The sequence below is a fragment of the Mercenaria mercenaria genome, chromosome 17 (genome assembly GCF_021730395.1).
Source record: "Mercenaria mercenaria strain notata chromosome 17, MADL_Memer_1, whole genome shotgun sequence".
Classification (NCBI taxonomy): domain Eukaryota; kingdom Metazoa; phylum Mollusca; class Bivalvia; order Venerida; family Veneridae; genus Mercenaria; species Mercenaria mercenaria.
The window spans coordinates 868,956-892,776 of NC_069377.1; the positions used below are offsets into that span (position 1 = coordinate 868,956).

The 23,821-nt window shown below is 36.3% G+C and overlaps 1 protein-coding gene across 1 annotated transcript in view; it reads right to left on the reverse strand.

Annotated features, from left to right (window-relative positions):
• Nucleotides 1–1,615: 1,615 nt before the first annotated feature.
• LOC123536253 (NADH dehydrogenase [ubiquinone] 1 alpha subcomplex subunit 9, mitochondrial-like) overlaps nucleotides 1,616–23,821 on the reverse strand; it is a 33,009-nt gene continuing 10,803 nt past the window's right edge. Inside the window, exons 3-11 of the mRNA XM_045319250.2 lie at nucleotides 20,278–20,375; nucleotides 19,302–19,393; nucleotides 16,934–17,093; nucleotides 14,670–14,778; nucleotides 14,031–14,134; nucleotides 12,877–12,953; nucleotides 9,087–9,179; nucleotides 2,772–2,853; nucleotides 1,616–2,276 (exon numbers count right to left, since the gene is read on the reverse strand). Of these exons, the coding sequence (XP_045175185.2) occupies nucleotides 2,082–2,276; nucleotides 2,772–2,853; nucleotides 9,087–9,179; nucleotides 12,877–12,953; nucleotides 14,031–14,134; nucleotides 14,670–14,778; nucleotides 16,934–17,093; nucleotides 19,302–19,393; nucleotides 20,278–20,375 (1,010 nt within the window). The 3' untranslated portion in view covers nucleotides 1,616–2,081. The remainder of the gene's footprint in view (nucleotides 2,277–2,771; nucleotides 2,854–9,086; nucleotides 9,180–12,876; nucleotides 12,954–14,030; nucleotides 14,135–14,669; nucleotides 14,779–16,933; nucleotides 17,094–19,301; nucleotides 19,394–20,277; nucleotides 20,376–23,821) is intronic.

The window sequence follows — 23,821 nt, forward strand, 5'->3', positions numbered from 1 at the left end:
TCTTCTTGCATTTTTACCAATATTTAACTTTTATTTTCACCAACTTTATGATTTTTCAGTGTCATTACAGTTTATGCTTAACTTGGTGGAAACGAACAGATTTCACCCAATTGTGGACGAGAAGCGTTAAAATTTAATGTAGAAGTGTAATATGTGTGCACATGTAGGCGAAATGTTAACAATCGAAAAAAATGACGAAATCATAACTTACATGGATTTTTTTGCGATAATTAAGTTAGGTAAGATAAAAATACTAATATACCAGTGTGAAATATAACGCAACTCGGTGGGCGTTAACGCCATTCGGTGGGAGTTAATATATTTTAATCAAACCCAGGTGTTGCAATGCTTTCATTCACACTTTTGACTAAGGATGGTATTTTTTCTCACATTTCCTGAACATGTTCTAATTAATTAATCGGGTTTCTGTGTTATTTTATCACTTAGACGAATTCTGTAAACGCTTGAAAAAAGGAACTCATTTGGTATCACGATATGTAGAGAATGATGTTGCGAAAACTATTCACAATTCTTGTTTCAAGTTTTATTTTCCTCCAGAATGGATTTCATTGACTCGATAAAAAGTTATATATGAATTGTGACATAATCTAACTGGTCATCTATATAAAGGGTCTATTTCAGAAAGCCTACATAGTTCTGACAAATTGACCTTTGGTGAATGGCATTTTATATAAATTATCTATAGGCCTGTTTGGTTTTTTTTTAAACATGTCAGGATCCTTTCATGTATAGGTAAGGTCGCCGACTTCAAATCACTTGCCCATCATAGGTGTGGGTTCGAGCCCCACTTGGGGCGTTGAATTCTTCATGTGAGGAAGCTATCGAGCTGGCTTACGGAAGGTCGGTGGTTCTACCCAGGTGCCCTCTTGTGTTGAAATAATGCACGGAGGGGCACCTCCTCAATCAAAGCTGGAAAGTCGCCATATTATGACCAATAATTGTGTCAGTGCGACGTTAATCCCAACAAATTTCATGTATAATTGATGTGTAATTCCGTTAACGGACCATTTATTTTTTGTGGAAATGAAAAATCAAGGTTTTGGTCAAAGCAATTTAGTGGAGAAATGAGTATATGGATTCCAATGTAAAATGAATAGAAAATTTGTTTTTTTTTAGATATTAATTTCGTAAATTGACAAAAGCATGAACTCTGCAAAATCAGCCCCCATCAAATATTAATGTTTCTGTCGTATTTGTAGGGAAAAAAAATTGCAAAAGTCGGATATTTTAAACAGAACTGAGAAATTTTTGCAACTGTTCTGGGTTCAACGTCACATATCAAATGGCGGCTTTCCCGCATCAGATGGTGGAGGAAGACCCCAGGTCCCCCTTCATGCATTATTTCATCAAGGCCAAGCACCAGGGTAGAACCACCGATCTTCAGTAAGCCAGCTGAAAGGCCTCTTCACATGAAGAATTCAACACCTCCAGTGAGGCTCTAAGCTCTTACCTATTTCAAAGAATGGCAACTGATCTCAAGTCAGAGACCTTAACCACTTGGCCATGCAGGCCCCCTAAACTAAGACACAAATACAGCATGTTTGTGACACAAGTAGCTGGATGAGTTGATCAGTTGGGATCATAAATCATAACATAAAGCACATCATGTTTTATTCATTAATAACATATTTCCATCAAACAAACAATTACTGTGTTTAACCACTTAACTGCCGAGACCATACTTGGGCAGTATCTATCAATATTTCAATTTAATGCTCAAATTCAACTTGAATATCTTAACTTAAATTGTCCATGAAATAAGAGTTGATATATATATATCACAATTGTCTTTGAAATAAGTTGATACATAACACGCTCACAACATGTGATACAATCTTTACATACAGAACTAGTAATTTTTACCTGACATCTATTCTACGTTCAACTTTTTTAACTTGTCTCTCCAACTGAAATAAAGCTAACTTCTGTTACTTCTGTCAGTTTCACATGAGTAATTTAACATTTTCATGTATAGTAAAATAGAAATATTTTCTGACAACGTAATAAATATTCTCAAAAAAACTCAGAACATTTCCAGCAAAAGTGCCTAAACTTCCGTCTCATGCGTTTTGTAAGGTTGGGAATAGAGGTGATAGCTTCCCAGGATCTGTTGCCCAATCTAGCCTAAAGCAAGTATCTCCATAATGTCGCAGTGGTCTGTATGTATAGTCGAGACACTCTTCCATACTCACTGGAGAGACTCCAAGATCTTCTATAGTAGGCAGTTCAGGATCCAAGGTATCTGTTATAGTTTCCTAAAAATGAAATGAGCCGTGCCATGAGAAAACCAACATAGTGGGTTTGCGACCAGCATGGATCCAGACCAGCCTGCGCATCCGTGCAGTCTGGTCAGGATCCATGCTGTTCGCTAACAGTTTCTCCAATTCCAATAGGCTTTAAAAGCGAACAGCATGGATCCAGACCCACTATGTTGATTTTCTCATGGCACGGCTCAAATTATTATCAAATGATCAGCCTGCGTGGATCTTGGTCTGCACTGGTTGCAAAGGCAGAATCACTTGCTGCCAGCAGGCTAAAGGTTGAAATTAGATGTTGATGAGGAATGACTGAAGACAGAGAAACCACTAAACATATACCTGATACTGAACCCTTGCTAAAACTACTTAAATAATTAAAACAATAATTAACATTTAACACTGTTTAGTAACAAACTTTTGTTCTGCAAAGTGATCCTTTTTTAAATACCAACAACAACTTATAAGTTTAAAATAACTAAAAACTATACAAACCCTTTCAAATACATCACTTGTGAATTTAGGATGAGGGAATCCTCTATATTTGTATATCATCTCTGTCAACCAAACTACTCTCCTGTAAAAAGAACAAGCAAATTTATGAATTGGTATCCCCTGTCGAAATGAGTTTGTGGTGAGGAATGGCAAAGATATAAATCCGGTGTTTGTGGGCAGGAGGGGTTGAGGGATGTAAGATAGTATGAGTAATTAGGAGAACATCAATATTATAGATCTATATCTATAAGTGTAAGCGAAAGTTGAAATAAATGTAGATTTGGTAGTGAGAAATGGGGATGGGTAATGTGTAGGAGTATAGGTTGGGGGTATGGGGGAATATCAGGAACAATATGAGAAATGGGGTGAGCTGAAACAGTATATGGGATAATATGTGGGAATCTAAAAATAAGTCAGAGTGAGAAATGTGAGGAGGCATATGTAATTTATGGGGAGAAGCAGAAGTTGTAGTGGAGATAACAACTGCAATACTTGCGATAACTGTACTAAGATATATTACGAGATGTAAGTTTAAGAAGATTTAGTGAAACTGAAAAGCAGGCCAAAATCTGACCCTGTGACATTGACCATTCAGGTTCCCTAACCCTTAACCAAAAGATGCCTGTGGTCTGATGATCATAGGGGAAGTAGTTAAAAACATTACAGTTTAATTGAGAAGCTTCTTAGAAACTATAACTGGCACTATTACATATTCAACCTGGTGACCTTGACCGTCAGGATAACTGACCCTTAACTATGAGATGTCTGCCCCTTACAAAGACCAACCCTTGTGCAAAGTTTGATGAGTTTAAGTAGATATAATGAAACTGATGCTGATAACCCCACTGGTGCCAGGACGAGTACACTAGCCTTCATTATTTTTTTAACAGTTGAGATTAAACAATATAATACTGTGTGGACGTTTTTGCTTTGGATTTCCTGCCAGTATTTCAGTGGCAGACATTTTCCTGGTCAGATGTAGGAAAAACTGATTTCAGACATAATGCCTTTAAACAAATCAGGGATCAAAAACGAAAAACCACAATTGGTAGTTTTGCACTCTACACAGCTTAAACAGCTGACAAACACATTAACAAGAGCTGTCCGTAAGACAGCCAAGCTTGACTATTCGAAATATTGTCACAGAAGCAGGAAATTATTACCCAAAATGTTAAATATCAAAAGAGTTTTAAGTTCGACAGGGGACATAATTTGACCAAAATACATATCAGAGTTATGGGACTTGATGTTATCAACTAGTTTTATAACCCCAAAGAAACATGTTAAGTTTCAATTCAATATCTGCATTAGTTTTGGGGATAGTAACTTGCATTAAAACTTTAACCAGAATTTTCTAAGTCCAAAAGGGAGCATAATTTGCTCAAAATACATGTTAAGAGTTATGGAACTTGACCCAGTGAGGTTGGTAATTGACCTAGGAAAAGAATAAACAAGTGAATGAAGTATTGCCATGCAATACAAAGTCCCCTACTGGAGGGCACCTAATTTTCTCTACTGCAGTATAACATAATGAACTGATATCTGTCAATGATGTATAAACAATATTGTACTATATATACAATATGTTATAACAAAACACTTGGATTAAAATTTATATATATAAAAACCTATAGTTGTTTTCATATTGAATTTTTTTGGCTGATTATAAAAATGTTATCATGTAAGTTATTTATAGTAACAACAAACGGAAATTAATCTTTAAAAAAAAAAAAAAAACAAGAGGGCCAAGATGGCCCTAGGTCGCTCACCTAAGAAACACTCCATAACAGTGTAAAACATGTTTGACCTAGTGATTTCATGGAAACAAATATTCTGACCAATTTTCATTAAGACTGGACCAAAAAATTGGTCTCTTGCAATAAAACAAGTATTTTCTTAGATATGACCTAGTTTTTGACTCTAGATGACCCATGTTCAAACTCGACCTAGATTTTATCAAGGCAATCATTGTGACCAAAATTAATGAAGATCAACTGAAAAATACAGCCTCTATCACATACAGAAGTTTTTTCTTTGATTTGACCAAGTGACCTAGTTTTTGACCTCAGATGACCCATATTCAAATTCGACCTAGATTACATTAAGGCAATCAACCTGACCAAATTTCATAAATATCAACTGAAAAAAACAGTCTCTATCGCATACACAAGATTTTTCTTTAATTTGACCTAGTGACCTAGTTTTTGACCTCAGATAACCCATATTCAAAACCGACCTAGTTTTCATCAAGGCAATCACTCTGACCAAATTTCATGAAGATCAATTGAAAAATACATCCTCTATTGCATACACAATGTTTTCCTTCGATTTGACCTAGTGACCTAGTTTTGGACCCCAGATGACCCATTTTCGAAATCAGCCTAGATTTTATCAAGGTAATCATTCTGGCTAAATTTCATGAAGATCAGTTGAAAAATACAGCCTCTATTGCATACACAAGGTTTTTCTTGGATTTGACCCAGTGACCTAGTTTTTGACCTCAGATGACCCATTTTCAAACTTGGTCTAAATTTCATCAAGGCAATCATTCTGACCAAAATTCATGAAGATCAATTGAAAAATACAGCCTCTATCGCATACACAAGGTTTTTACGTGATATGACTAGTGACCTAGTTTTTGACCCCAGATGACCCATTTTCGAACTTGGCCTAGATTTCATCAAAGTAATCATTCTGACCAAAATTCATGAAGATCAATTGAAAAATACCGCCTCTATCGCATACACAAGGTTTTTCTTTGATTTGACCTAGTGACCTAGTTTTTGACCCGAGATGACCCATTTTCGAACTCGGCCCAGATTTCATCAAGGCAATCATTCTGACCAAAATTCATGAAGATCAATTGAAAAATACAGCCTCTATCGCATACACAAGGTTTTTCTTTGATTTGACCTAGTGACCTAGTTTTTGACCCGAGATGAACCCATTTTCGAACTTGGCCTAGATTTCATCAAGGTTATCATTCTGACCAATATTCATGAAGAAGAATTGAAAAATACAGCCTCTATCGCATACACAAGGTTTTTCTTTGATTTGACCTAGTGACCTAGTTTTTGACCCGAGATGACCCAATTTCGAACTCGGCCTAGATTTCATCAAGGCTATCATTCTGACCAATATTCAGAAGAAGAATTGAAAAATACAGCCTCTATCGCAAACACAAGGTTTTTCTTTGATTTGACCTAGTGACCTAGTTTTTGACCCAGATGACCCATTTTCGAACTCGGCCTAGATTTCATCAAGGTTATCATTCTGACCAATATTCATGAAGATTAATTGAAAAATACCACCTCTATCGCATACACAAGGTTTTTCTTTGATTTGACCTAGTGACCTAGTTTTTGACCCGAGATGACCCATTTTCGAACTCGGCCTAGATTTCATCAAAGTTATCATTCTGACCAATATTCATGAAGATTAAATGAAAAATACAGCCTCTATCGCATACACAAGGTTTTTCTTTGATTTGACCTAGTGACCTAGTTTTTGACCCGAGATGACCCATTTTCGAACTCGGCCTAGATTTCATCAAGGTTATCATTGTGACCATTATTCATGAAGATTAATTGAAAAATACAGCCTCTATCGCATACACAAGCTAAATGTTGACAGACGACAGACGACAGACGACAGACGACGGACGACGGACGCCGGACATCGAGCGATCAGAAAAACTCACCTGAGCATTGCTCAGGTGAGCTAAAAATCTATATAATATAAGTCCACAAGAAACTCTTTACCAGGTAGAGATAGGTCAAAATACACCTAAAAATTGGATGTAACATGCATGCTGTACCACAGAAAAGTGGTCATGATTTTTCTCTACCGCCAGTAATAAAAAAGTTACAATAAAATCTATTTATAGTAACAACAAAGAGACGTAATTCTAAAAACAAGGGTGCCTCATGGTGGTGAACATTTGGTCCAAGTTACATCAAAATCCCTCCATGCATGAAGAAGAAATGTTCCGTACAAAGTCATTCTTGAATTTGACCTTTGACCTCTAAATATGACCTTGACCTTAGACCTAAGGACCTGGTTCTTGCGCATGACATGTTGTCTCATCCAGGGGAATATTTGTGCCAACTGATATCTAAATCCTGCTTTGCATGACAGTTATAGACCGGACAGGAAAAAAATCCTCTTGACCTTTGATCTCAAAGTGTGACCTTGACCTTTAAGCTAGGGTACTGGGTGTTGCGCATGACACGTCGTCTCATCATGGGAAACATTTATGCCAAGTAATATTGTAATCCCTTGATGGATGACAGAGTTCTGGATCGGACAGGGAAAAAACCTTATTGACCTTTGACCCCCAATTGTGACCTTGACCTTTGAGCTAGGGGTCTGGGATTTGCGCACGACACGTCGTCTCATCATGGGGAACACTTGTGCTAAGTGATATTAAAATTCCTTAATGAATGTCAGAGTTATGGACCGGACACGAAACAGACCCTGTTCATGCTATGTTAACATTTGACTGCTAAGTGTGACCTTGACCTTTGAGCTAGGGGTTTGAAAGTTGTGCATGACACATCGTCTTATTATGAGGTACATTTGTGCCAAGTAATATTAAAATCCCTTCATGGATGGGAGAGTTATGGACCGGACAGGAAAAAAGCCGTTGACCTTTGACCTCCAACTGTGACCTTGACCTTTGAGCTAGGGGTCCGGGTTTTGCGCATGACACGTCGTCTCATCATGGGGAACATTTATGCCAAGTAATATTAAAATCCCTTCATGGATGGGAGAGTTATGGACCGGACAGGAAAAAAGCCCTGTTGACCTTTGACCTCCAATTGTGACCTTGACCTTTGAGCTAGGGGTCCGGGTTTTGCGCATGACACGTCGTCTCATCATGGGGAACATTTGTGCCAAGTAATATTAAAATCCCTTCATGGATGACAGAGTTATGGACCGGACACGAAACTGCGGACGGACGGACGGACGGACAGACGGACGGACGGAATGACGGAAAAGCGCATTCCTATAGTCCCCGAAACTGGTTTTCAACCAGTAGGGGACTAATAAGTTTCAAAGCTATATGCCTTTAAATGATAGCTGTATGTACTTGCACGCAAAACTTTAACCAGGATTTTCTAAGTCCAAAAGGGGGCATAATTTGCCCAAAATACATGTCAGAGTTATGGGACTTGGTGCTATCAACTAGTTTTATAACCCCGAAGACACATGTGAAGTTTCAATTTAATATCTGCAGTAGTTTTGGAGATAGTTACTTGCATGTAAAACTTTAACCAGGATTTTCTAAGTCCAAAAGGGGGCATAATTTGCCCAAAATACATGTCAGAGTTATGGGACTTGACCCAGTGAGGTAGGTAATTTATCTAGAAAAAGAAAAAATAAGTTTCAAATCTATATGCCTTTTAGTAATAGCTGTATGTACTTGCACGCAAAACTTTAACCAGGATTTTCTAAGTCCAAAAGGGGGCATAATTTGCCCAAAATACATGTCAGAGTTATGGGACTTGGTGCTATCAACTAGTTTTATAACCCCGAAGACACATGTGAAGTTTCAATTTAATATCTGCAGTAGTTTTGGAGATAGTTACTTGCATGTAAAACTTTAACCAAAATTTTCTAAGTCCGAAAGGGGGCATAATTTGCTCAAAATACATGTCAGAGTTATGGGACTTGACCCAGTGAGGTAGGTAATTGATCTAGAAAAAGAAAAAATAAGTTTCAAATCTATATGCCTTTTAGTAATAGCTGTATGTACTTGCACACAAAACTTTAACCAGAATTTTCCAAAAGTCCAAAAGGGGGCATAATTTGGCCAAAATGAAGGTCAGAGTTATGGGACTTGGTGCTATCAACTAGTTTTACAACCCCGAAGACACATGTGAAGTTTCAATTCAATGTCTGCATTAGTTTTGGAGATAGTAACTTGCATTAAAACTTTAACCAGAATTTTCTAAGTCCAAAAGGGGGCATAATTTGCTCAAAATACATGTTAGAGCTATGGAACTTGACCCAGTGAGGTTGGTAATTGACCTAGAAAAAGAATAAATAAGTTTCAAAGCTATATGCCTTTAAATGATAGCTGTATGTACTTGCATGCAAAAACTTAACCAAGGTGTGACGCTGACGCCGACGCCAGGGTGAGTAGAATAGCTAGACTATTCTTCGAATAGTCTAGCTAAAAACCTGAAGTTCAAGTTGCAAATGATGAAATATTGAGACAATTCTGTTTTAACTTTCTATTAATCTGATCACTGATCTTGGAGAAATTAACTCTGACCTTGAAATTATCTGACAATAGCAATATATACATACTTATCTTTTCCAATATTGCCGGAAATCGGGCGATCAATGTTCTTACATCGGAAAATGTAGTCCACAAGATCTGATAAAGTGTATGCATAGGGACTGAAAAAAAGAAGTATATCATGTAGCTAAATTTACATTTATACCAATTTTAAAATGGAAACATTGTCCCCTAAAAATACAAGATGGTCATGCAAGCCCTGAGTTGCTCACCTGGATTAGTTGTTATCCTCCTTATATAGTATCTAAATTGACCTAGATTTTGTTACATTAATATACTGACCATGTTTCATGTTAATCAGTTATAAAAGTAACAAGTTTTTCTATTATTTGACTTAATGACCTAATTTCTGTATCTAGTTCCCAAGTTTTAAAATGTACTTAGATCTTTTAACAGTACTTATTTTCTAATTCTAACACGACCAGCAAATTACCTACATACATGTAGAGCAAAATCTATCTCAGGTTATTCTGCAATAAACCACACGCGTGCAAAGACGTCATCCGATTCAGGTGCGTAGCACGGTCGTTAAAAGTAGTTACCATTTTTTCTAACACTGTTGATACTGAGTATGTCGTGTTAGAATCGAAATAATGTTCCCAGGTGTGATTTATCGTAGAATAACCAGAGTTTTTCGTTCTTATGCGAAACAATATATCACTCAGGCCTACGGCCTTTGTGATATATTCTTAGGCATAAGAACTCAAAACTCGGGTTATTCTACGATAAACCACCTTTGGGAACTTATTTCTTAAATAATGGAAACATTATTAAAAACATAATTATAATGAAAGTAAACAAGAGCTGTCACAGGAGACAGCGTGCTCGACTATTTCGATGCTGGATAGTGAAACTGGGCATATCTGAGGAAACTAGAGCTATCACTGGAGTGTTTATGACTCCAATTGTGGATGAAGATATTGCACAATAGCCTGAGTCTATGTCAAAAATATCAACTTAAAGTAATAAGAGAGGTAAAGAAAAAAAGTGTATCAAAACACTATATAAGTATATCCTAAGCAAAAAGGGGCATAATTCATTAAATATTGGTGCCAGAGTTATGCAGCTTGTGTAATACAGTGTGGGTGATGATGTTGAACAAATGTTTTAAGTTTGAATCAAATTCATTCAGTTATAACAAAGACAGAGTGAAAGTGCATCAAAACCATACATGTCAAGTTCCGTGGACAATTTTCCAGGAGATTTCAGTTGAAAATCCAGGATATTTGATGAAAATCCAGGAGATTTTTTCGAGGAGCATTTTTTAGGAAATTTTTGGTCGAATATAAAACTGTGTAACAGATAAGATCTGATTTGGGCAATGTTTTTAGGTACTAGCTGCATTTTAAACGTGTTAACCTTAATCCTGTTGAATACGATTGATTCTACCTTTGCGACGAGTGTAAATTGTCCATGCAGTCTGATCATGATCTGCACTTTTTGCCATATATCAGTATCTTTTTGTAAGCACCCTTAGCTTTTAACAGTTACTGGTACTGTCCAAAATGAAAGATTGGAAAAGTTTATTTTAGAAATTCTGCAATGTAAACAAAAAAAAATTATATACATATATAGTAACTTTATTCAGTTATTACAGTATGGTTTGAGCAGAGGAATTGGAATTTGGATGAAATTTTATACTGGCGAGTTTCTTTAATGTGAATAATCTGCAGTTTTTTTTTACAGTTTTAGATTTTTTGCAATTGAACAGAATCTAACATTGATTGGAAATAAATCTATTTCACCATTTTGAATCTATACTGAGAAATGCTTTTTACTCATCAAAATGAAAATTAATTGAAAATCATAGCTGTTGAAAGAATGTTATAACCTATCTCTAGTTGTTTTCTCCATCAGTGGTAATGACTGCCATCACTCCAATAAAGGTCGGCTCTTTAAATATCCTTAAATATATCTTTTCACACTTAAAATCTTCAATAAATAAGTTCCTGTCTTATCATCATATTATGTCAGTTTCACCACTCGCCAATTAACACAATCTAAAAATAGCACAGTACACACCTGTCTGCAGAATGTCATCAGTGCGTGACCTGGTTAAACTCTTATCAGTATACCAGTAGAGTGATAAATTACGTCAGGCAGTGTGTAATTAGGGATTAAGTTTGATGTAGGAAACCATTATGGAATTTTGGATTTCCGGGAGAAATAATTGATTTCCGTATGTCCGGGAAATGGACAAAAAATCCGTGAGACTCCCGGACGATCCGGGAAACTTGACATGTATGTATTGATTCAAAACTTTAACCTAAAATTCTAAGTAAAAAGGGGGAATAATTAATAAAAGATTGGTGCCAGAGTTATGCATGATAAGGGTAATGATGTTGAACAATTGTTTAAGTTTGAATCAGATCCATTCAGTAATAACAGAGATAGAGTGAAAGTGCACCAAAACTTTAACCTGAAATTCTAAGTAAAAAGGGGAATAATTCATGAAAAATTGTGCCAGAGTTATACATCTTGTGTCATATGATGTGGGTGATGATGTTGAACAACTATTTTAAGTTTGAATCAAATCCATTCAGTAATAACAGAGGTAGAGTGAAAGTGCACCAAAACTTTAACCTGAAATTCTAAGTAAAAAGGGGGAATAATTCATGAAAAATTGTGCCAGAGTTATGCATCTTGTGTCATATGATGTGGGTGATGATGTTGAACAACTATTTTAAGTTTGAATCAAATCCATTCAGTAATAACAGAGGTAGAGTGAAAGTGCACCAAAACTTTAACCTGAAATTCTAAGTAAAAAGGGGGAATAATTCATGAAAAAATGGTGCCAGAGTTATGCACCTTGTGTCATATGATGTGGGTGATGATGCCGAACAACTATTTTAAGTTTGAATCAAATCCGTTCAGTAATAACAGAGGTAGAGTGAAAGTGCACCAAAACTTTAACCTGAAATTCTAAGTAAAAAGGGGGAATAATTCATGAAAAAATGGTGCCAGAGTTATGCACCTTGTGTCATATGATGTGGGTGATGATGCTGAACAACTATTTTAAGTTTGAATCAAATCCATTCAGTAATAACAGAGGTAGAGTGAAAGTGCACCAAAACTTTAACCTGAAATTCTAGGTAAAAAGGGGGAATAATTCATGAAAAAATGGTGCCAGAGTTATGCACCTTGTGTCATATGATGTGGGTGATGATGTTGAACAACTATTTTAAGTTTGAATCAAATCCATTCAGTAATAACAGAGATAGAGTGAAAGTGCATCAAAACTTCAACCTGAAAATCTAAGTGAACAGGGGGGATAATTCATGAAATATTGGTACCAGAGTTATGGCCCTTATGTCAGATGATGTGGATGATGATGAGGAATAAGTATTTCAAGTTTGAATCAAATCCATCAAGTAATTACAGAGATAAGTTGAAAAAAGAGAAAGTGCACCAAAACTTTAACCAAGGTGGGGACGCGGAAAGACGCCGACGCCGACGCCGACGCCGGGGCGAGTAGGATAGCTCTCCTTATACTTCGTATAGTCGAGCTAAAAAGAGACAGCTATTCTAAAATTTTTGCTTTAAGGGGAGGAACCTTTGGTAGTGAGGGAGTCCTTGTGCCCTTCTAGCACTGTTTCAGACATGCTTGGAAACCTGAATAGAAACCACCAACCTTCCTCAAACCGGCTGTATGGCTTCTCTCCCAAAGAATTTTACCCCTAAAGCAAGGTTTTAAACTTACAAATGATTACATGTCAGCAGACATAACCACTTGGCCACAGATTCCAATTCACATCATAATTTATCATATAAGTTGAATAAAATTAATTATTTTCTCACCCTACAGCTTGGAACGTCTTGCCAGCAGCCTCTGGATCTTTCAAAGCATTCACTATCGCCATAGCTACATCCTCTCTCTGCCAAAAATGATCAACAATCAGCAAATAATAGGTATTAACCCTTACCATGCTAAATTTCTATAATGAACTTGTCCATCTTTCAATTTGTACAGTACCATTAACTGTTAAAAGGGGTGCTTACCCAAAAGATACTGACTGAATGGCAGAGTGCAGATCATGAACAGACTGGTCGCAAAGGCAGAATTAATTGTGTCCAGCAAATAATACGTATTAAACAAGAACATTGAGGTATTTACTTTAAACCACTGACGACTCCTAAAACACTTAAGTCTTAAGTATATACTTTTCCGTCATACCTGAACACATCAGGCATACTAACACTGTTAGCAAACTCCAGCCTTCACTAAATATGACTAAATTAAAGAAGGGGAGGGGGCGAGGGGAAGGTGGACATCAAGCAGTTTCCACTACATACATATATGGTGGCCAAATTATTTGATGAAACATAGTAATTTGTACACTCTTTGTAAAGGGTCATCTAAGAAACATTTGTGTAAAATTATTATAAAATTTTGGACTGCTGTTTCTGACAAGATTTTTAAAGTTTCCAGTTTAGGGAAAATTTACCACGCTGCCTGGCAGCCATGTTTTTTGAAAATCAAAATAATTTGGGCAATCTTGGAAGAGTGTCACACAAGGACTATTCTTGTAAAATTATTTTACAATCAGGCCAGCAGTATCAGACAAGATTTTTAAAGTAGAGTGAAAAGTGACAACCACCTCTGGCAGCTGAAGATACTTAGTAGAAGGTTATATAAGGATCTTTTGTGTGAAATTGTTTCAAAATCGGTCAAGCAGTTTAGGAAAAGATGTTGTTTGAAGATATTTTTTTTATTTTTAACTCTTGCAGCACCTATGTGCAACCAAGCGGAACGGCTTGAACAATTTTTAAAGAAGACCATTGAAGGAACATTCAGGCTAAGTTTCATCAACTTCCACCGCACAATTTCTGAGGAGATATCATTTGAAGAAAAGTTTGGACAGACGGACCGACAGATGCTGGATGAACAGTGATCACAATAGCTAACCCCGACCACTTTGTAGTCAGGTGGGCTAAGAAAAGCAATACTTTACCTTGACAGGCATTTTAACTGTCTCTTGACCATTTTTCCATAAACCTAATCTTCTGTAAAACAGAGGCCGAGCTGGAATAGCTCCAAGTTTGAAACGGGTTCTATCTGGAATGCAATGTTGGAATATAAGTGTAACTGGATCTTTACAGAATAGTTTCTACACTGAAGATTTGCTTTTGGTTAAAGCACATGTCTCCACATACTGCTTCAGTTACAAAGGTGCATAGACAAAAAAAATAAGAGCACTGCCTATGGGTGCCATTGCTCGTCTGCAAGTGCTAGACAATATGCAAGAAGAGAGCTATTGTTCAGATTTACTAAGTCAAGGCAAATAACTCTTAAATGGCTTTGTGATTTTCCATGTCAAACACCAGAAGTACAACTTCACATGCTCAATGACAATCCTGTCAGGTTTGATGATTCTGGGTCAAATACTTTTTGAGAATCACAATTCCAACAGACAGACAGAAGGATGGACAAGGGCAACTCTAAGTGCCCTCACAAAAATTTTGGAGGATAAGAAAGCCCTTTCATACTGCAGGCCATCTCGGGAAATGTCGCTAAAAACCTCATCTTATCCTAGAAGTTTGGAACTGGTATCCAAACTAGAGATTTAAAATCTCAGTATTTAGATACTTACAAGGAGCTGTGAAATGCTCTGAGAATCTGTCATTGAGCCCTATCATGTCTGAAGGTCGGAAAATAATTGCCTCTGGGAACTCTTCTCGTACTGCCTGCTCACCTTCAAGCTGTAAAAGAATAATTATCCTACACAGTTTTTCAATATGAACAATTTAAAAAGTATGTTTTACTTAAGTTACAAATCTTTTCATTGCTCCAGATATATTTTGCTAAAATTAGTAAGATAATACTGATTCTTTTCCAAATCAGTGAAAGGTGTTTAAATCAGTACAAGGGACTTAGGTATTTTACACAAGAACCACATTTTTCGTAGGACAAAAGTTTCGACCGAACTCCCCCTGACAAACTTCTTTCAGATTTCCCCTCTCTGCTTGTCAAAACTTCTACATACTTTAAGTTGGTCACTTACTTTCATTTGTCTATCGGGAAACCTAAAACTTGGGGCACTAAATTAAAATATGTTTTGCTTCTTTAGTTTCAGAATTCAATTCCATGTGCAAGCATAAATAAAGTAACTTGTGTCTAAAGTTTCTGTTTAGAATGTATGCATTTTGTTGAATATCATGTCCTGCTCAATTATCTAGGCAGCATGTTTATCAAGGTTTATACCATTATCTACCATTTATATTGAATAAACTGCCCAAAGTTTGCTATGCTATATACCTTGGACTAAAATTGAACAGAACAAAAAATTTGATGAAAAATTTACCAACTATCGGTATAAAACATGCATATTTTTAGTCCAATCTATCTTCATGAGAGGTGCAGTACTGCAATGTTTTAGATTTGTGTACACTTAAAAATGCTATGAATACAGTATTAGACATCTGTCACAAAGAGACATATCAGTTATTCAATTAGCATAATGTTCCCCTGTGCCTGGCATAATGTTCCCCTGTGCCTGGCATAATGTTCCCCTGTGCCTGGCATAATGTTCCCCCGTGCCTTGCATAATGTTCCCCCGTGCCTGGCATAATGTTCCCCCGTGCCTGGCATAATGTTCCCCCGTGCCTGGCATAATGTTCCCCTGTGCCTGGCATAATCTGAAGCACTGCTTATAAGCGCTGTACTGGGTGCCGACCAGTCACCGGACAGAAATCGGGGTTTTTCCTTTGCCGTTTTATAAAAAATAAACACAAAAACATGAAATTTGCCTCGATAAAACTTCAGCTCATTTGTCATCTGAAAATGTAAAAAACTCAAACAATCGGACGTAAAACATCCGATATTTTGAGGCTCAAAAGGGGTAATGAAATGCACTACATCGAACAACAAGGTGGAATAGTCACCGGACAAATATTTCGAAGACTGATGATTTTTATTTGACGATGACAATTGTACCGAAAAAAAAACTGATTATGTCCATCTGTCTTCTGCGCCTTCTAGAAACATGTTTTAATGCATATTCAAAGTGTTAAACTATCCTCGGGGTCGAACTACATAACAGCAGTGATTTACCCATGTTACCATTTTAAACGAAATACTATCTGCAGAAAATACCTCGAAGCTTATGCCGCCATAAGGAGCCAACAAAATCAAATCTATTTCAGTTTTTGTTACATTCGGAAAACCCAAGAAATCCTTAAATATATTTTTATACAAATGAGGCTCGGAGTGGGTGTAAATATATATCATAATATACAAGGGCATTCACTCATGCAGAATTAACACATGACCTAGCAAATGATGCAGACGTTCATTCATTTTGCAGAAACAGTATTATTTTTTACCAATATATGAACCAAGTGAGGAATGAATCAAAAAGAAAACTGTCGTCTGCAGTTCTAGGGGTCTGTGCTATACATGTAATTGTTTGAGACCCACTTGGTGCCCCGCAAAATAAAACAAGTTGCGCATGCGCACTGCCATTCCAATGCCCCAAGGTCAGAGGACAGCAGTTTTGTAAACACAGGTGAGAATTGGTACGATATTCCTCGTTAATACTTATTTGTCAGTCAATGCTAATATATATGAAAATGAAAACAAAGTACTGAATGTTTCCGATTAGCCGATAACTCCGATATAATCGAAACAAAGCCGTAATTACGTTTGTCCGGTATATATTCCTGTCCGGTGACTGGTAGGCACCCAGTACTCTCCATTATTATTTTTGTTGGGTTTAACGTTGCACCGAACTCCCTCATTATCCCTTTATATATATCCCAAGTTAGGTCAACCCCTTGCGTAACTTTTAAGGTATGCTCTGGACAAGGGAAATAGATAAGACAGCAAACCCCATTTATGGGGCATAAAAATACTCACCTTAGCTTTCAAAAATTTTGAACCGCCTTTATATATATTACTAGTTTCTTTCCCAGCATTCAACGCAGATATATGGACAAATTTTTCAACATCGTATTCTTTCGCAAGTCGTGCAATTGTCTGTGCACCTGTCACATGCACATCGTGAAAAGTGAAGTTTCTGAAAGGTAAAACAAAAGATATTTTCTTCCACGCTGTATAGAGAACGCTAAAAGAAAAGTGAAGTTTCTGAAAGGTAAAACAAAACACATTTTCTTCCACGCTGTATAGAGAACGCTAAGTGAAAAGTGAAGTTTCTGAAAGGTAAAACAAAAGACATTTTCTTCCACGCTGTATAGAGATCGCTAAGTGAAAAGTGAAGCTTTTGAAAGGTAAAACAAAAGACATTTTCTTCCACGCTGTATAGAGATCGCTAAGTGAAAAGTGAAGCTTCTGAAACGTAAAACAAAAGACATTTTCTTCCACGCTGTATAGAGATCGCTAAGTGAAAAGTGAAGCTTTTGAAAGGTAAAACAAAAGACATTTTCTTCCACGCTGTATAGAGATCGCTAAGTGAAAAGTGAAGCTTTTGAAAGGTAAAACAAAAGACATTTTCTTCCACGCTGTATAGAGATCGCTAAGGGAAAAGTGAAGCTTTTGAAAGGTAAAACAAAAGACATTTTCTTCCACGCTGTATAGAGATCGCTAAGGGAACAAAGTAACATTACTGTTTAACTAGTATTATTTTGATTTTGTAGAGTCTGAAAAAATGGCACTCTCTATTAACATTTAATTAACAGCTAATAAATACAAAACATTTTACTAAAAACTGAGCATAGAGATCACTGTTACAATAAAACTGTGTAAAAGAGCAGATTTACACTTGTAAGTGATCTCGGAGTACTGTGTACCTGTAGGTTAACTTACTGCTATATAGAACTGAAACACTGTTCAATTACAGCAATAAAGCTTCAAGGTACATTAAAACAATCACAGACATTACAGTTTGCAAATTTGTGTTTACTTTTCACTGAATTAGATAATGTATCATCACAATAAATAATACACCAGCTACGTATACTACCAACATTTCAAACAAAAAGTAGCAAATTTCAGTTATCCAAAAATGACACGTCTTTAATCTTTAACATTTTTAATCATCTTTAGAATGAGACTTACCCTTATCATGCTGGACATGACTGATTCTGCCTATGCAAACAGTGTAGATCTTGATCAGCCTACACATCTGTGCAGTCTGATCAAGATCTACACTGTTCCCCATTCAGTATCTTTTTGGTAAGCACCCCTTTTAACATTTAATGGTAATGTCCAAATTGAACGATGGACAAGTGAACAGTGCAGATCTTGATCAGATAATGATCTACACTGGTCACATTTAACTTACAGACTTAATTGTGTTTAACAAGAATGCCAAGAATGCCAGACTGTCACAAAATACGCCAGTCTAAATATTCAGTTACGTATCACAAAGGCAATAATGTTGATGTTGTATGCCTTGTTAACCCAAAAAAGAGTAAGAAGGAATCGAGGTATTTGTGACGTTCCATGTGGGATGAAACTGACAATCCGATCAAAACTGAATGGAAAAGGCTCATTTCGCAGATTTCAAGTAATTCATGGGTCATAATCCAAGAGTGCCTGGGGGGATTTGGGGGATTATCAAAATTGGCCAAAGATACAATGTATTATGCCCAAAAACATTGTTACCAAGTTTGGTGAAGATTGGATGAAAACTGTTCGACTTAGAGGGCGGACAAGGCTAAATTTGCAGATTTCGAGTAATTCAAGGGACATAATCAAACAGTGTCTGAGGTGATTTGGCTGGTTATCGAACTTGGCCAAGATATAATGTCCACAAACATTTTCAGCAAGTTTGGTGATGATGGGATGAAAACTTTTCGACTAAGAGTGGACATGTTTTTGGACGACGCCCGACGACCACGAAGTTCACATGATACGCCCAGCTCTTTCAGAGACGGGCGTATAAAAATGAACCTTTTAATGCAACAAAACAAACAGTTTGGAAAGACTATAATTTTTTCATAAACATTAAATATTTACACCTCATGTCTTTTTACATATTCTAGTCTCTGAAACTAATAACTTAATATTATTCGAACTATTTTTGAGCCGCGCCATGAGAAAACCAACATGGCTTTGTGACCAGCATGGATCCAGACCAGACTGCGTTGATCCAGCATGGATCCAGACCAGCCTGCGCATCCACGCAGTCTGGTCTGGATCCATGCTGGTTGCAAAGCCACTATGTTGGTTTTCCCATCAGCACAGTCTGGTCTGGATCCATGCTGGTCGCAAAGCCACTATGTTGGTTTTCTCATGGTGCGGCTCATTTAGTGTCATTTATTACTTAGTTTCTATGTTGTTTCCAATCAAGTTGATGACAACATTGGAATACTGCATCGCTCTTCTCAGAGAATCTTCATCCCTAAGATCAATTTCCTGAAGAATTGAAGAAAATACATGGTTGAGAGTACAGCTATTACTACAGGTGTTATAAACGTATTGAAACATGTGTTTTAAAATTAACCTGGCTCCCTGGTTTTTTCTTCTTTTTTTTGAAAACTGCAAACCTTTTAAAAGTAAATTTTAAGCCTCTTAAATAGCACATTTTATCTAATGGCTAAACTTATGTTCTGACCTAGGGGCATTAAAAAATGTCAATACAGAAACATGGTGGAGTTACTTCCCCTGTTAATGAAGAAAATTTATATATGAGAAATATGACAGAACAAACATAGAGATGGAAGCCAGGAATACTTCATTTCAGTATCCACTATTAAAGCAATAGTAATTCTATTTAAAATAACAAATATCACATTTGATTTAAAAGATACTGCTTCTATGATTCTGACTTTTTGAAAAATTTTGTAAAATGGCATCACAAAAAAGCCAACAAAATACAACTATAATTGTGATAATAGAAGACCGGCTTAGACCATTCTGAGTATAATTAACCTTTAGCCTGCTTGGGGCAAGTGATTCTGCATTTGCGACCTGTGCAGACTAAGATCAGCCTGCACTGTGCAGGCTGATCATGCTCTGCAGTCTGCACTGTTCGCTTCCAGTAAACACCCCTACAAATAACAAAAGGTATTGCCCAACTTAAATGTTAGACCAGTCCATTCTAAAAATCTAGCAGGGTAAAGGTTTATATACAACCTGTAATAGGTAGAAATCTTTCCTAAAAATAATGACTCCATACAATCTAATATATGTTTTAAATGGCTGCTGCATTTTCTTTTAGGTTTAAATGAATACAAACACATGCAGGTAACATTATTTAACATATAATCTAAGATGTGTCTATGGATTCAAACACTTACAGCAAAGAGTATTTGCCCAAGGTCACCCATAAGTTTGAAGTCCCTCATGTAGTAGGGGTCTCCTCTATATGCACAGATTACCTGTGAACCAACCTTTCCTAAAATATTAAAAGATACCAAAACATTTACTTGACAGGAAATTGCTTTTTACAATCCTACATGTATGTTTTAAGTAAATTTACTCTCAAGACTACTATCAACTGTATATGCAAGATTATACCCAAGATCTACTAATTTTTTATATGAATGAAACACTGGTATAGTCTTTGCATGACATACTGCTACAGTCTTTAAATTCATTCTGAAAGTTCACTTGCCATATTTCAAAATTCATATGCTTTTTTTTTTAAAGTTCACTTGCCATTTGTGAAAATGCACTTGCCATTCAGACATGTTAATTTAGTACAAGAATGATGTAAACACTATGTGACACATGACCCCTAATGCTATAATAATATCATAAAGTCAAAAAGGGGAAAAAATATTAAACAAAAAAGTGGACATGTAGCTCCAAATAGAATGTGTATGTCTACTTGATATTGATGATGTTTGCCGCGTTTCATTTTAATTCAAGAGAAACTGTAGGAGTAGATAAGCACACAGCGTAAAGGTGTAAATGTAATAGTTTCAAAAAAGGAGGCATAACTCTAGAAAAATCATCAGATATAACAGTTTCAATGCTATGCGCATGTTCCCTTCATGCATTATGATGTTTCCAAAGTTTTGTTTCAGTTGGATGGAAAGTGGAGGAAGTGTTGAGAAGAAAATGTACTGACTGAGTTACAATATTTGAAAGTCTAAACAGGGCTGTAACTTCAGAAACAAGAGGGTCATGAAGGCCCTGTATCGCTCACCTGACCTACTGACCTAAAGACCATCAAGATTAACATTCTGACCAAGTTTCATTAAGATATGGTCATAAATGTGGCCTCCAAAGTGTTAACCAGCTTTTCCTTTGATCTGACCTAGTGACCTAGTTTTTGACCCAACCTGATCCAGATTTGAACTTGACCTATAGATCATCAAGATTAAAATTTTGACAAAATTTCATTAAGATATGGTCATAAATGTGGCCTCTACAGTGTTAACTAGCTTTTCCTTTGATTTGACCCTGTGACCTAGTTTTTAAACCAACATGACCCAGATTCATCCTTGACCTAAACATCATCGAGATTAACATTCTGTCTAAGTTTCATGAAGATACAGTCAAAAATGTGTCCTCTAGAGTGTTAACCAGCTTTTCCTTTGATCTGACCTAGTGACCTAGTTTTTGACCCCACCTGATCCAGATTTGAACCTGACCTATAGATCATCAAGATTAACATTCTGACCAAGTTTCATTAAGATATGGTCATAAATGTGGCCTCTACAGTGTTAACTAGCTTTTCCTTTGATTTGACCTGGTGACCTAGTTTTTGATCCTACATGACCCAAATTCAAACTGGACTTCGAGATTATTACAATTTACATCCTGACTAAGTTTCATGAAGATAAATTCATAAATGCGACCTCTAGAGTGTTAACAAGCTTTTCCTTTGATTTGACCAGTTGACCTAGTTTTTTACCCCAGATGACCCAGCATCGAACTCGTCCAAGATTTTATTGAGGGTAACATTCTGACCAAGTTTCATTAAGATTGGGACAAAATTGTGACCTCTAGAGCGTTAACAAGCTTTACCTTTGATTTAACCTGGCGACCTAGTTTTTGACCCCAGATGACCCAATATCGATCTCATCCAAGATTTTACTGAGGGTAACATTCTGACACAGTTTCATTAAGATTGGGCCAAAATTTTGACCTCTGGAGTGTTAACAAGCTTTTCCTTTGATTTGACCTGGTGACCTAGTTTTTGACCCCAGATGACCCAGCATCGAACTCGTCCAAGATTTTACTGAGGGTAACATTCTGACATAGTTTTATTAAGATTAGGCCAAGATTGTGACCTCTAGAGTGTTAACAAGCTTTTCCTTTGATTTGACCTGGTCACCTAGTTTTTGACCCCACATGACCCAATATCGAACTCGTCCAAGATTTTATTGAGGGTAACATTCTGACCAAGTTTTACATTGTATTAAGATTATGCCAAAATTGTGACCTCTAGAGTGTTAACACTAAAATTGTTGACGACGACGGACGGACACAGGGCGATCACAAAAGCTCACCTTGAGCACTTCGTGCTCAGGTAAGCTAACAAGAGCTGTCACAGGAGACAGCGCACTCTACTATTTCAATGCTGGATAGTGAAACTGGGCACATCTGAGGAAACTAGAGCTGTCACTGGAGTGTTTAATGACTCCAATTGTGGATGAAGATATTGCACAATAGCCTGAGTCTATGTCAAAAATATCAACTTAAAGTAATAAGAGAGGTAAAGATAAAATGTATCAAAACACTATATAAGTATATCCTAAGCAAAAAGGGGCATTATTCATTAAATATTGGTGCCAAAGTTATGCATCTTGTGTCATATGGTGTGGGTGATGATGTTGAACACCTATTTTAAGTTTGAATCAAATCCATTCAGTAATAACAGAGACAGAGTGAAAGTGCATCAAACTTTAACCTAAAATTCTAAGTAAAAAGGGGGAATAATTAATGAAAAATTGGTGCCAGAGTTATGCAGCTTGCGTCATATGGTGTGGGTGATGATGTTGAACAACTATTTTAAGTTTGAATCAAATCCATTCAGTAATAACAGAGACAGAGTGAAAGTGCATCAAAACTTTAACCTAAAATTCTAAGTAAAAAGGGGAAATAATTCATGAAAATTTGGTCCCAGAGTTATGCACCTTGTGTCATATGAGAAGAGTAATGATGTTGAACAATTGTTAAAGTTTGAATCAGAAACATTCAGTAATAACAGAGGTAGAGTGAAAGTGCACCAAAACTTTAACCTGAAATTCAAAGTAAAAAGGGGGAATAATTCATGAAAAAATGGTGCCAGATTTATGCACCTTGTGTGATATGATGTGGGTGATGATGTTGAACAACTATTTTAAGTTTGAATCAAATCCATTCAGTAATAACAGAGATAGAGTGAAAGTGCATCAAAACTTTAACCTGAAAATCTAAGTGAAAAGGGGGGATAATTCATGAAATATTTTTTTTTTTTTTTTTTTTTTTTTTTTTTTTTTTTTTTATATACTGTCTCTTTATTATCCTTGTCATAGGTTACTGAAGGGTCGAGGGCATCCACTTCAGCACCTTACAAAGTTGGCATAATTATTAAATTGGTGATAACTAATCAATAGTACAATTACATACTATAGTATTATTCATAAAATAAGCTCAGAATTCAAGACAAATTCTTTACATTAACATATACTATATCTATGTAACAATATTTCTTCACACTCTGTTGAGAGACAATATTTTTTTTTTTTTTTTTTTCTACAATGCAAAAAGGAAACCAAAAAAAAAAAAACTAGAGAGCAAAAGAAAGAGAGAAAGAAGAACATAACCCACATTATTTCAGTGTTTTTCTTTAGACAGAAAAATCTTGATATAGTTATCCACAGATTGAATATTGATTAAGGAGGAAAT